The following is a 14092-nucleotide window of genomic DNA, read 5'->3' as shown; positions in this document are numbered from 1 at the left end:
TGTGCTCCCTCCAATGCAATGTGGAACTCAAGTTGGACAAGTGGGGGTCTACTTCCACAAGGGTGTGTTCTGTTCTAGCCCTAAGTATAGGGGCTTCTCTGACAGTCTGCCATTACTGTGTCCTCCAGTGTTCTCTTTCTCTCACTGACCAATCCTCTCCTGCTCCTATGATTTTATAGTAATAACAACACATATTAAACTTGACCTGCTTTTTTTATCATCTTGGTCTCTTCCAATTGCCCCGGATAATAACAAAATTGACAGTGTGCTCAGAAAAAGGGTAATAACTTGGAAGAAAGGGTAACAAAATTCAAGATGTCAAGACCATTAAGGCACACCTAGAAGATAAAGTTTTAAATAGACTGTAATCATCTTAGAAGGTGACAGGGGTACAAAGCCACTGAACTCACATGAGGGGAGGTTGATGCAGGACACTGCTCCTTTGAAGTCTCTTTTACAAGGTAGGCTCTGCACTCTAGTCACAAAGAGACCAAGTCACCAGGTGGGTCCAGCAGTCAGGAAGCCACATGGTTCTCACACTTTGGCTCATGCTCCCAGCACAGATCCTAATATAGAAAGTTCCTAGGATGCAAGAAGAGCTGGAAATGGGCCATCACCCATCAGTCCACTTGTTCTCCGCTACAAGCTGTCCTTGGTCTGAAGAAATCTGCTCAGTCACAGACCAGTAGGCCCACAGAAATAGGCAGGCCTAATATCTGCTTCTGTGACCTCAGAGTAAATGACTGTCAGAATGAAAAAGACATTTTCAGTTCTCTGGCCCAGGAGGTCTCTTGTGACCAAAGAGTAGAGAATACTTGGCTCAATGCTAGACAAACATTTTAATTAAGAAAGCAGTGTGAACAGCACCACCTCCTCCTCCCCAAGCTGGCCTTGAAACAAAAACCTTCATATTTCAGTGCCATCTACTAATTCTGCACATGTCCCCACTATCCCCCATTACATCCTGCCAGTTCTACAGAAGACATGGGAGAATGTGACTGTGCCCTGTGCTGACTTGATCAAAAGATTTGAATGATATATATGGAGGGTATCTGGGTCTCATTTTTCAAATGGAGAGAATGAGTCCTTTTAAAAGAAAAAGTAAGTGCTGGAGAGATGGCTCAGGGTTTAAGAGCACACTGGCTGGTGTTCCAGAGGTTCTGAGTTCAAGACCCAGCAACCACATGGTGGCTCACAATCATCTATAATAGTATCAGATGCCCTCTTCTGGAATGCAGGTATACATGAAATAAGATTGAAGGAAGGAAGGAAGGAAGGAAGGAAGGCAGGAAAGAAGAAAGAAGGCTTAAACCCTTCCTTCCCAATGGGCACATATTTTCTGAACAAGATATTATGATTCAGTTTAACCAGTTCAACCACAGAAAATTACCCATTTGCATTAATATTTTTTCCAATAAAAATGGCATTTTCCTATGTCCCTACCTAAAAAAAGAAATAATAAAAAACTAAGTCTACACGGAACCCACAGATGTTCATCAGTGGCCAAGATCCACTCTGAACACTGTCATCATCAGGACACTTCATGTTATGCACACAGCTTAGAGTGCACTGATATGAACCTAAATCATACAGGTCAATCAAGAACCATGGTTAGCATAAGATGTATGGGGCTGCTGCAGACAGAACATGGCCGACTGCTTTACAGTAAAGCATTTTTACAATTAAAAGGCACTGTAAAATAACAAACGTACAGTACACCAAATACACAAACCAGTAGTATAATTGTTAGTCAGTCTCAAGTATAGGAAACTTCACATGATTCGATGTGCTCCGTTTTTCACAATGCACCAGCATCATCACAAACATTGTGCAATGACTTGATGACAGCTATGTCACCAAAGGGCAGCAGGAATTTTTCAGCTCTATTATAACCTTAGAAGACCATAAGCAACTGCATGATCCATCACTGGCTGAAATACTCCGATGGGGAGAATGGCTTCCATTTTTACAGCTCCGATCACACCAGCAGCATAGATGGCATTGCAGTAAGTTTCTCTGCTGTGTGGGATATGCATCTGTGTGTTTAAAGACCAGAACCAATTTTCATAAAACTAAATGCCCATGGTTGACAGCAAGAATAATTCATCCAAGGGACAGTGGCATTAAGTCAGCTTTATGAGTGTAAACGTAAGACAGTGCATGGTCTCTCATGACATTAACTAGGCAAAACAAGACCCAGCACAGTCTATAGCCATGTAAACAAGCAGAAGAGATAGTGACTTTTATTACTACCTCTGAAACTCAACCAGGGCCAAGTAAGAACCATTGAGATCTTGCCTGGTTCTTCTGAAACACTTATTCTCAGAACCTTGATGTAAGGTGTGTCCCCTCCTCAACCCTGTATCCAGAGGTCTGGGACTCTGTATCATTGGTTGCATTTCACATTAGCTTCCTTGGCTGTTTGCCGTCTCTTCCACACTTCTGAAGAGGATACCATCATTGAAAAACACAACGTATTATGCAACGTGACATAAATACATGTTAATAATGACATTAAGATATATCATTATAAAAATTCTATAACCTCTTTTTTTAATAAAGCTGAGATAGAGACATTTTCTATTAACTTTCTGAACTGCAGTAGACCTTAGTAAGTTTTATACACAGAGGGCATCGTCTGGCATTGGCTTTGGATTTAGTATAAGCCTCTCTTCCAAGTGTGATGCCAGAATGAGAGCCTCAGACACACAAAATAGCTACTAGAGGACCTACTCAAGTCTCTAGATAGCTAGCATTACTTCAAAGCAACTTAGGCTTTTGGCAAACTTCCATCCCAAAGGACATTTAAATAAAAAAAATAAGTTTATAAATACAACAGAGGGCATACTGAGGGCTGTGCAGCCACAAGGCTAAGTGGCAGGTGGCAGGTGCCCAAGAGACTTTCTGTGACGTTGCACAGCAGTCACAAGGGGACAAAACTTAGTCCTCTTGAAAGTTCACTGAACCAAAAGTAACTCACTGATTCTATGACCACACAGCACTTTTAATTACTACTAGTATTTAAAGCTTGAAGTTTGTCATTCTTAGAGCAGGGTCTTCTAAATTTGAGAATATGATCAAAGTTCCTGTGTCCTTGAAAAAGTGACCCTTCAAGGTTCCTGCAGGTTTACAGCCCACCTGGAGACAAGAAAGGGCCTACAGAAAAATGCAGCCCAATCATTTAAAAAGAAACAAGATGAAGTCCCCAGGAGAATACAATTTTAATATAAATATTAATAAGAGGTCTTCCAGCAACTAGATACCAAAGAAGCTAAACAATATATTGAAAGGTGAGTGAACAAAACTACACAATATGAGGAACTCCGTCTCAGGGATTCCTGTGGCCTTTTCATTTCACCTTATTCTCCACGGGGTCACATAAAAACCGCACGGTCCGTTCGAAAGACATCACCACCAAAATGCTTTAGAAGGTCAGTTTGCATCTGCACCGCTGAACTCTCTCTTCAGTATCAAATACATCAAGTAAAGTGAATTAAATCTATTTCCAATGTTTTGTTCTAGAACTGTGTCCCCTCACCTGACCTGAAACTGACTTATTTGCAATTGTTGTCAGATTTTGATATTCAAGAGAGGTCACTGCATTCATGATTCTAAGTAACCCTTCCAGCCTCCAGGACATTCCATAAGCAAAGAGCTCAGCAAATCCATACAGCACCAACATAAGAAAATGTTATGTAACCCAATGCACATAAATAAGTCTATTATCTATATAAAGATTTCTTCCTGATATGATGTATTGTATGGCCTATAAGAATTGTCCTTGTTTAAACTTACCTTTTGAATGACCTCATTGATCTCTGGAGAGCTCGGTGTATACAGTATTTTTCCATGTAATATAGGTTTTAGGAAAGACCATACCAGTGCACCATTTGGAGACTGTAGAATTTCCTGATAAAGCTTCAAACAAAATGGTGCTGCCACAGTTAAAAGATGGAGGAAAGAATTAGGTGATCTAGGTTGATATAAAATATCCAGACATCCACTATGCCTTAATTTTCAATGAAATTACTCAGGTATGTTTCCATGACATAGCTATGAACCAGAGTAAGCTGGTAATGTTTTCATGTCCCTGACATAGCAGTCCTTGTCCCCTAAGAATATCAAGACCCCACCACCCAGGCTGTTGTCTGTCACAGACACTTAACAAAGAGATTGCAGATTATTTTTAATATGGTTTTAATTAAGAAAATTCTAACTTCAATAGTCACAATATTGGGAATCCAAAGGCCTCTTTTTTTAATGTAGTCACCTTGTAAATTGCTCCTGAATTCTCTCTGATAATCTATACAAAACTATCACAATTGATGCTTTTAGTACATTAAATCATACTATGTTGACTCAAACAACTCCTTATGTTAGCTCTTATTGTAAAACTAACTGATTTCAATGACAAGTCTGCTTAAGTTGTCTAAATCCGTAGGTAATTCATCCCTGTAATGATTGGTAATTAAGTATCACATTTATAAATAATTATAAATATATCAGTATAACCAGTTCTTTTATCCAAAATGTGAGCCTTAGAGGGAACTGTTATCCTGTCCTTATGCCATGACTCACATAGGTATGATTAATACTGTTTTGATCAGTGTGTTACTTTCATCTTTCCACAACTCTCATGAACAGAAAAAATCTTTATCGCAAATACAAAAAAATCAATAAAAATGATCCCATAAAATATAAATTGACCATATACCTATATACTAACTGTTGAAGCACTGACTGGAGAGATTATTCTATGTTTAATAATTTGTTCTTTAAATTGCAAGCTTAATCAACACAGGAATAGTTCTTAGGAATAATCATGGTATTCATAGTGCAAGAAACTTTATTCCAAGAATCATGAGTGATTTGTGAACTGAGAAAACTTGGGAGAATAATTAATATTCTCTGGGCTTCTGATATGCCCTCTGGAAAGTGAAACTCATGGTGTTGTCTCGTAGTTTTTATAACAACCATGTAGAAAGAAAATGCAGAAAGGGATCAACAAAGATTGGTTCTCAGTGCTAACCAACCAACTGGAGAGATGAACAGATGTGAGGATGGATGGATGGATGGATGGATGGATGGATGGATGGATGGGTGGGTGGGTGGGTGGACAGACAGACAGATGGATTAAAGGGTATATGGATGAAAGAGGGATAATCAGTCAAGATTCAAAAATGAAAAACAAAGAGAAAGGAGTATCAGAGAAAGAAGAAACAAAACTTACTAAAATTAAATAATCCTAATGTATGTCTATCAAATTACTCAAACCTTTGACAACTATGGAATTCATCAGCTATGGAATAGACTGGCTTACTGCCAAATGATACTTAATGCTGTCATCAAAATTGCTTATCCCAGGGTGCCAAAGAAGCTGGAGTTTCAAGTGGGTCAAATGATTTAGACTAAGTTTCTTGGAGACCCAGGAGAGAGTATTAGTCTTTGACTATGGGACCTGGGAAAGTCTACAGGGAACTATCATGCCAGCACTCAGATATACAAGCCAACCTACATAACTAGAGGTAGCTCTTGTCTTACTTGAGTCATGAGGAATATTGAACTTCTCTCTGTCATCCTCCAAGAGCTCATTGACTCTGGGTAAATTAACGAACATGTTGGAGTTGCTGAGGAAAGAGTCCTGGTCCTTACAGAGAAGTTTCATCACAGACTGGAAAGAGGCTAAAGATGAACTTCTGGTTTGGTCTTTCTGTAAAACCTGTGCATAAGAAAAGCAACCTCCCATTACAAGTGGTTTCAACCTTTATGCTCAGACTTCTGGAAGCATCGTTCTGTCTCTGACAGAACACACACATGAAAGAATAGACTCTGCTTCAGTCGGTTCTATTCTTGGGAAACCAGTAAAATAACTTCAGTGATTTTATTTCTGGGAAATATATTATATAACAGGAAAATCACATATGCATACATTCACACACACATACATATTCATACACACTCATTCACATACTTTCAGACACATTCATACACGTTCACACACTCCCATTTGTATACTCACACTTACATTCATACATCCACACACATTCACATACATTTACATATACTCAAATACTCACATTCACACAAACACATGTCCACACACATGCACGCTCACACACACATTTATGCAGGCATGCATTTTCTCACACATTCACATACATATACTCAGACATTAACACATATACTCAGATTCACACACATACATTCACACACAGGCATAGGTGCTCACATTTACACACCTCCTTGTTTGGGCAATAATAAACTAATCTATCAAATAATATCGTGATTTCAGATAAATTGATAGTCATGGCATATGTTCACACTGCTAAGTAAATAATGATTCTTGACAGCTTCCCAAATTAGCCATAAATTGATGTGTACATGGACATACTGTTAGCAATGATTCTGGGTACATTATCTGACCCATCCTGCACCTCCAACTCTCCTCACCCTAGTTGATTCCATCCCAGGCAGAAGAAATTTAAGGAAAAAGTAATATCAAACCACTAACCTAATTCAAGTCTGTGTTTGCATTAGGAGAAAATTATCTGTAATTTGTAAGCCAATTATTTATATGTAAATAAATGTTCTAAGGTTCTTGAAAGCAATTTGCTCTTGAAATTAAGTTAAACAAGCCCTTGAAATCTCATCTGTGCTAATAATTGACTTAGAAGATTTTTACTTCATAGACAAAGTGTGAATCATCTCAGCCTCCTCATTGGTGGAATGTGGATCAATAGCACTTCTGAATTTTAGGGTAACTTCAGGCCCTACTACTATCCCATTAGCTACAAAATCATTAAAAAGTGTTCTTGTCCATCTACGTGGTGGTTCTAGAAAATTATACAGGTTAGAAGGCAAATAAAGGGAAAGGGGAACACACAAAAAGAGAACAAACTAGAACATTTCCCATCCTGTGAAGATCAAACACACCTGTTGGAAGTCTGGCATGTCTAGCAAGGTGGTGATTTTAAACATGTGAAGAAATTCAGAGAGATGTTCAAGGACATGCTGGGCTCTGGCAAGGATGGAGCTGAGGCTGGAAATGACATCCAACAGGGAGTTGAGCAAGCCATTTTCTTCAGAGGGTATCAGAGTCTTACGGGAGAGCAAAAAGGGAAAAAAAGGAATAATCAATACTACTTCCACTCTCGCAAGCATCTCTTGAGCAGTGACAGCTTTGTGTCTTGATTTTATCCTCCCCTGAACTTCCAGGGCTTGATTTTTATCATCTATAAAAATTCTGTGTTGGAGTAGATGTAACTGTGTTTTGCAGAGCACATTAAATTATAGCAGCATTGTTAAAACACAAACCAGCAACAAATGGTTAGAATTTGAATCACTTTCAAAATATTTCTTCATAACTTTAAAATAACTAAGGCAGAAATATGAGAAGAGGCTCAAAATAAAACAGTGTTCTTATGTGACTCACAGATACTCCTAGAACCCTGGGGCGGTGCATGAGCAAATGAAAGCCTGGAGAGATGAGAGGCTTCCTGGAGTCTACAAGTGAGAGAAGTTCGGGACTGCAAATTAGACTGGGAAGAGTATCTGGTAATACTTGTCAGGCCACCCAACAGACCACTACCTATGTCACTCCTTGTTTGCATATCCCCCTACAATGTAAATTCCAAGAATCCCTTTCTGCCTTGATCATTTATGTGTGCAATAAAGATAGATCAGCATCTGCAATATTAGTTATACAATTGAGTACTTTCTGGCTGACCAAACTAACTCAGCAGGCAGCCGCTCTGTCCGCAGGTGGGAAACATCAGAGAGATCCTCCTCCCTCTGCAAGTCATCTATGTCCTGAATTTTCAGGAGCTGGACTGAGCCAAGGAGCCCAATGGTCACTGCTTAATTTTGTACTCTGGAGTCCTGCTACTCTACAGCTTTGCAGCCAGGATATAACAATTTCATATTTCCCTCTGCTAGAGATGACCTACTCAGCACACTACCAAAGAAGAGACTGAGGAGCAGGAGACAGGGTGAGGCTTTTGGAGGTTCCCCACTCCAGAGCTGTCATTTAGAAGTGACCCCCTTGAGGCCACTGATCAGTGGTAGAAAGTGACTGGGATTCTGGCATGGGTGATGTTGACAGAGCCAAGCCTGCTTCACCAAAGGTTTCTGGGGTTTACTGTCAGCAAGTGAGACAGAAAGTACCTGTCACCTGAAGTCGCTTGACTCTCAGAAGCAATGCATGTGCCTGTACACTCTCATATGGAAGGGCCTGATAAAGGGAACTATTGTTATTAATGGCAGTGTCTCCTTTTCTGTGTCCCTTGAGATAGGATTCAATCTAATATTTCATTCTCCAAAGACATCCTGGCAGGTATGATGGCCCTTGTCCAAGTAATTTTTTTTGACCCTAAGAGGCCTATGTGGGCATGCTGGAGCAGGCACTACAATGGGCTAATTGATACAGTGGTGACTTTGGATGAGCGGACTATGATAAGCAAATACAGAGAGCTAAGCTCCTTGGCATGTCAGCTGAAAGTGTCAATTTCACCAAGACAAAGAATCTGTAAAATATAGAGTCATGTCTTAAGACTTTAAAGTACACTTGTCATAAAAATTAGCATCTATTCTTGAAGACTATGTATAAGTGGATATGAGGGTGTGGATATGGGGAAGTAGATAAACATTTGCTGGAAGTTTCCTAGAGTGGCAGAATGAAAGAAGACCAGAATGGCTGGAAAAACAAATCTACTCTTTCCTGGTCCTGAACATGGGACACTAGCAGCCACCATGGCATGGTGCAGATATGGGCCTTTCTGATGGCATATGTCACACATCCTCATGAGAAAAAAACAGTAGGGCTTCAAGAAAGACATGGGCAAGGGCAGGGCAAGGGGGTACTGAGAATTTAAATGAAAGTTCGTGTGTGGAGATGAGGAAGCCCTTCCAGGAAGGGCGGCTGACAATAGGAAGTAAGGCTAGGAACTGGTGCTGGGTAGCTGAGGGCTGAGACAGCCACCAACTTCCTACATGTACGTCTTCTCTGGGGATGTTACCCTCATCTTCTTCCATCCCTTCCCTGCTTTGGGGAGGACTGTTGTGGAGCAGGGAAAGAGCTGGTATATTCAAGGACACAGAGATGCTATATTGCTCACCCCTCTTCACCTTCCCACAGCTGCCCTGGTAGAACCGGATGCATCTAACAGACAGGGAGGATGTCACAGATCCAGGTGACAAAGAAAGTGAGGGCCACAGCATGGTAGGAACATCTGCCTTGGCAGCTTAGGAATGAACTAGGCTCAACCCTGCTTCCTCAGATACTCGGGATGCTGTCTCTTACAAGGAAAGAAATTTGACTATAAGCTCTGTGACATTTCTTTCTGGTGACCCCTCCTCACTACCATGTTGTGCCCAATGCTTCAATGGCCCTAACCCCATGAACAAACTACAAGGGTCTTCTAGGCTTCTATTTATTTGACAAGATCTAATTGGAGATTAAATGCCATCCCCAGAGTCATTGGGTGGGTGATCCTCCCTCTCTAGGTGACTGAGGCTGCCACAGAATTACTTATTGTTGGTCCCTTGCTACAGCTAGTATAGAGGCCATGGCCATCCATCAATTTAAACAACTATAGGCCAAAATATTTCTAAGTGTCTATACTGTATATGTACAGATACTTTTTTCTTGTCAGTATCCCAAAGGGAATGCAATATAACAAGTATTTATACAGCATTTATTAGGTTCTATACAGCACACCCTTTCATAAAGGCACCAAGCACCCTTGGCTTTGAGGTCTGAGGATGCAGACAACTGTGCAGCCAGTGTGTGGTCAGCATAGTCACAGAGACAGCTTCCTTGCAGTGCCCCCCACTCCATCCTCCACCCCACAACTCTGTATCCCCACCGACCTTCCCCCCCAGGTCCTTACTTTGTAAATGAGGTTCCTCAGGTTCAGGTTCTGGCCCATCACCACAAGCAGAGAGAACACTTGAGAGCCAGGCAGGCTGCAGAGTTCCTTTGTAGCAAACCAGGATTTCTCACTCTTGGGAAAGGTCAGCAGGAGATGAAGAATCTCTTCATCACACTTTCCAGACAAAGCTACAGTGAGGACACTGGAGAGAACCTGTTGTGAAGAATGTGGACCAGACAGAATTGAAGTCAGCACAGTAAGTGCTTCAGTCCCCTGGCAGTCCCTCCCAAGAAAATGTGGGAGGGAGAACTTTGGTTGGAATGTAAAATAAAATTTAAAAAAATAAATAAGGTGTGTAACTAACCAAAAAAGAAAAAAAAAACAAAAAAACAAGGTTGTAACTCTCAAATGTAAATCTCTAAAGTGTAATCTCAAATGTTAGTGGGGCAATAGCATGTATATAGAATATAATCATATTACATCAATAAATAAATGCCACTAGGCTACAATATGCATGAAAGTCTAGAAAGTTTGACTTTGGCAGGTTGCTTAACACAGTATCCTGACATTCATTGAGTAAATGTTATTGCTTAAAAAGAAAGAAAGAAATGGAAGGAAGGAAGGAAGGAAGGAAGGAAGGAAGAAAAAAGAAAGAAAGAAAGAAAGGAAACACCTGGAAACTGTGTGCTGATGGGAGATGTCAGTCTGTAAATATGTTTCTCATACTGGTTAATGAATAAAGAACTGTTGTCCAATAGAAAAGCAAGAGAGGAGGGACTAGGAGACAAGAAAGAAAGAGGAAATAGTAAGGAGGAGTCAAGATGGAGAGTCTGGAGAGAACAGGTCTCCAGCCCACTCTCTGGTAAGATAAGACCACGTGGAAATACTTAAATTAATAGAAATGGGTTAATACTTAATACAGAGCTAGCCGATAAGAAACAAGTAATGGGCCAACAGCATAATATCAAATACAGAGTCTCAGTGTGTTAATTGGGGCTGGTGTGGCGGCGGGACCAGACCAGCGGCGGGAGGAAAAACCTTACTCTTTACATGGCGCCCACATGGCTAGTAAGAACTTCCACTTAAAATTTAACAAAACCTTAAAAAAGGGTTTTAGAAACAAAAGAACAGAGACAAGCAAGGTTTCTTGGTAGCAGCATTTTTCTCGGTTAGACTCTGCTTTGGGAGAGACAAGTAGATATTTGCATGGCTCCTTTAAGGGAAGTTTCCTAACTCAGCATAAGCGGCAAAAAAAAAAAAAAAAAAAAAAAAAAAAAAAAACGTACAGCTTTTAAGAAACTGCTAACAATTCATTGATGTGTATCAGAGATGGCAATGGCAATGACCACATCTCCAAGCTGGCAACATGCTGCTGGGTGCAGCATAGACCAAGGCGGTGACCACAGCTCTTAGTGCTGGTGGTAAAATAGCCGCCACCATCTTGGCTAGACCATGGCTAACACAGCTATGACTTTCATTTTAGCAATGTTGTTGTTTAACAGATAAAGACTTGTGGCCAGACAAAGATAAAGATTTACAATAAAGACAGACTCACAGTAAGAAAAAGCACTAAAGGTTTACAATGTGTTCTAAAATGTATGTAGGCTTGGGAGAGAAAAGAAATAAAATGGTTTTAAAAAGACACTGAGGAGCTGGGTATGGTGGCACAAGCCTTTAATCCCAGCACTCGGGAGACAGAGGCAAGCAGATCTCTATGATTACAATGTAAATCTGGTATGCAGAGTGAATTCCAGGACAGATAAAAGTTACACAGAGAAACCCTGTCTCAAAAAATGAAAAACTAGAAGTAAAAAAAAAACAGAGTAATAAAAAAGCCACGTCAAAATGGAAAACACAAAAAAAATTATAGATGCTATATGCTATTCTGTTGTCTTTAAATTGTTTGTCTGAGGAAATAACAACAACCATTAAAGGAAATGCTGCTGGATTAATTCAATTTATATATTTTAAAAATGCTTTGATTACAAAATTTAAGTCTGAGGACAAGTTACTGGGGAAAATGATTTCTATTTTTGTTTCCACAGAAAATGAAAAGCTGTGGATACCTTCCAGACAAATGTGGTTTGATCAAACCAAACCCCCTGAAACAGAGTTCCTGGTGATCCAACATTCAAAACAGTTGGGACATACAGCCAGGATTTCTTCCTCTTCTTAGGAGCCCCCATAATAGAGCCCCCTATCAGCAGGAAGCAGTTTGGAAAGAATGACGCCCAAATTCCCAAATATTGTTTACAAATGTTTGTTTTCATTTGAGTGGGCTTGGTTATAAATGGTTAATGAGCACAGCCAATTCTTTTTAAAGGTAAAAAGGGGACTATGGTATAGATATGAATACTTTGTTTTGGAATGGATTTTCTCATTTATTGATACAAATTGTTTAGATATTGTGTTTGCATAGCTCATTTAGAAATGTAATGTTTAATTTAGTACAGATTTTAGATAGTTACCTATAATAGTCAAAACTTATAGTGTTAGTTAGGCTTTCTAGATATACAGAGATGTATTTGAGATAGATAGGCATTCTTCAAACTTTTCAAAGACCTACAGAATATGGCATTTAAAATGGTTTAGGGTTTTCCTTGACAGTAAGACATAAATGCTCCTGGCAACACCACCTGTGTCAGAAAGGAAGATGGACATCGAAAAAAACACGTATGGCGTATGCTTCCAGTATGGCAAGACTAGCCATTTGGGCAAGATACTGCTCTTGTCTGGACTGTTTGACTTTGTGCTGTATAAACTGGACATGTAGGACCCACAGGAAAGTGACTGCTGATTCAAGATGGACATTGCTACAGAGTTCTTGCTTCATGGACGAGTCTGCCAGACAGTCTGCAGGACACAGAGAAAAGTGACCGACAAACTGCCAATACAAGAAGACAGTTTAAAGTTTCCTGCTTTGCTGAAGAATCTGCCAGACACACTATGGCCTATGGGCTGAAGATGGAAGATTCAGAAGAACTTCAGGTGACTGACAAGGCAAGGTGTCTTTTCATTTCTAGAGTTTATATATTATCCTTCTGTGATCTTTGAGGGAGTTGAAGACACATAGTTACGATTACAGTTTTCCTTAGTTAGGATATAAGATAAGTTACATAGACTTTAGACACAGAAAGATAGGATAGATGATGAAATACTTTCTTAAATCTTGCTAAATGTTAATGGACTAAATATTGTTAACTGTGATTCTTATTTGATAACTGTTGTGTAATATATTTTGCTATGTTAAGGTTAAAACCCTTCTTTTTATTTAGACAGAAAAGAGGAGATGATGGGAGATGTCATTCTGTAAATATGTTTTCATACTGGTTAATGAATAAAGCACTGTTGGCCAATAGAAAATCAAGAGAGGAGGGACTAGGAGTCAAGGAGGAAAGAGGAAGGAGTAAGGAGGAGTCAAGATGGAAAACAGAGAGAGCAGAACGCCGGCGGCCTCTCTCTCCGGTAAGATAAGACCATGTGGAATTACTTACATTAATAGAAATGGGTTAATACTTAAGACAGAGCTAGTCAATAAGAAACTAGTACCTGGCCAACAGCATTATATCTAATACAGAGTCTCTATGTGTTATTTGGGGCTGGCGCGGTGGTGGGACAAGACCGGCAGCAGGCAGAAAAACCTTACTCCTTACATAGACACTGTGCTCCTGTTAGATTTCCATCATTGGGACACAATGCCCCAGTCAAACACCCACAAAGAAGAAAGGTTTGTTTTGCTTCCTGGTTAAAGATGTCTTGTTGCACAGTCTACCAGCCTGTCGAAAGTGCATCTTGGTGGGATGCACATGGGAAAACCAAGCTGTCCACCATAAGGTGGTCAGGAAACAAAGAGAAAGAAAGCAAGGCTAAGGCTCCCAATGCCCCCTTTAAGGGTATTAATTAAGGTCACAGTCCTTATGAACTAACTTCCTCTAACTAGGAGCCACCTCCTGAAGGGACCAAACATTTACAACAAGAGCCTCCATGGGAATAATCTGAATCCAGATCACTGCAGAGCCCAGTTCTCTGTTTTTATTTTCAGCATTTCGAATGGAAATATTTTTGAAATTGCGAGTCAGTGCCTGTGCAGCTTCCCTTTGCTTACACACTGGTATCACCGGTGTGGAACCTTCCATCCTTCTCTCTGCAGGGCCCTGGAGCACTCACCAGCCATGCCATGGACCTGAGGTCACCTGTCCCACAGCTCTTGGGGCTTGTCTACT

General features: G+C 40.2%; 1 protein-coding gene across 1 annotated transcript in view; it reads right to left on the bottom strand.

Annotated features, from left to right (window-relative positions):
- Abca13 (ATP binding cassette subfamily A member 13) overlaps positions 1-14092 on the bottom strand; it is a 421036-nt gene that overhangs the window by 289933 nt on the left and 117011 nt on the right. Inside the window, 4 exon segments of the mRNA XM_051200607.1 lie at positions 3796-3935; positions 5542-5719; positions 6934-7098; positions 9888-10082. Coding sequence (XP_051056564.1) covers positions 3796-3935; positions 5542-5719; positions 6934-7098; positions 9888-10082 — 678 coding nt within the window.

The sequence above is a fragment of the Phodopus roborovskii genome, unplaced genomic scaffold (assembly GCF_943737965.1).
Source record: "Phodopus roborovskii unplaced genomic scaffold, PHOROB, whole genome shotgun sequence".
Classification (NCBI taxonomy): domain Eukaryota; kingdom Metazoa; phylum Chordata; class Mammalia; order Rodentia; family Cricetidae; genus Phodopus; species Phodopus roborovskii.
This window is presented reverse-complemented; position numbering and strand designations above follow the sequence as displayed.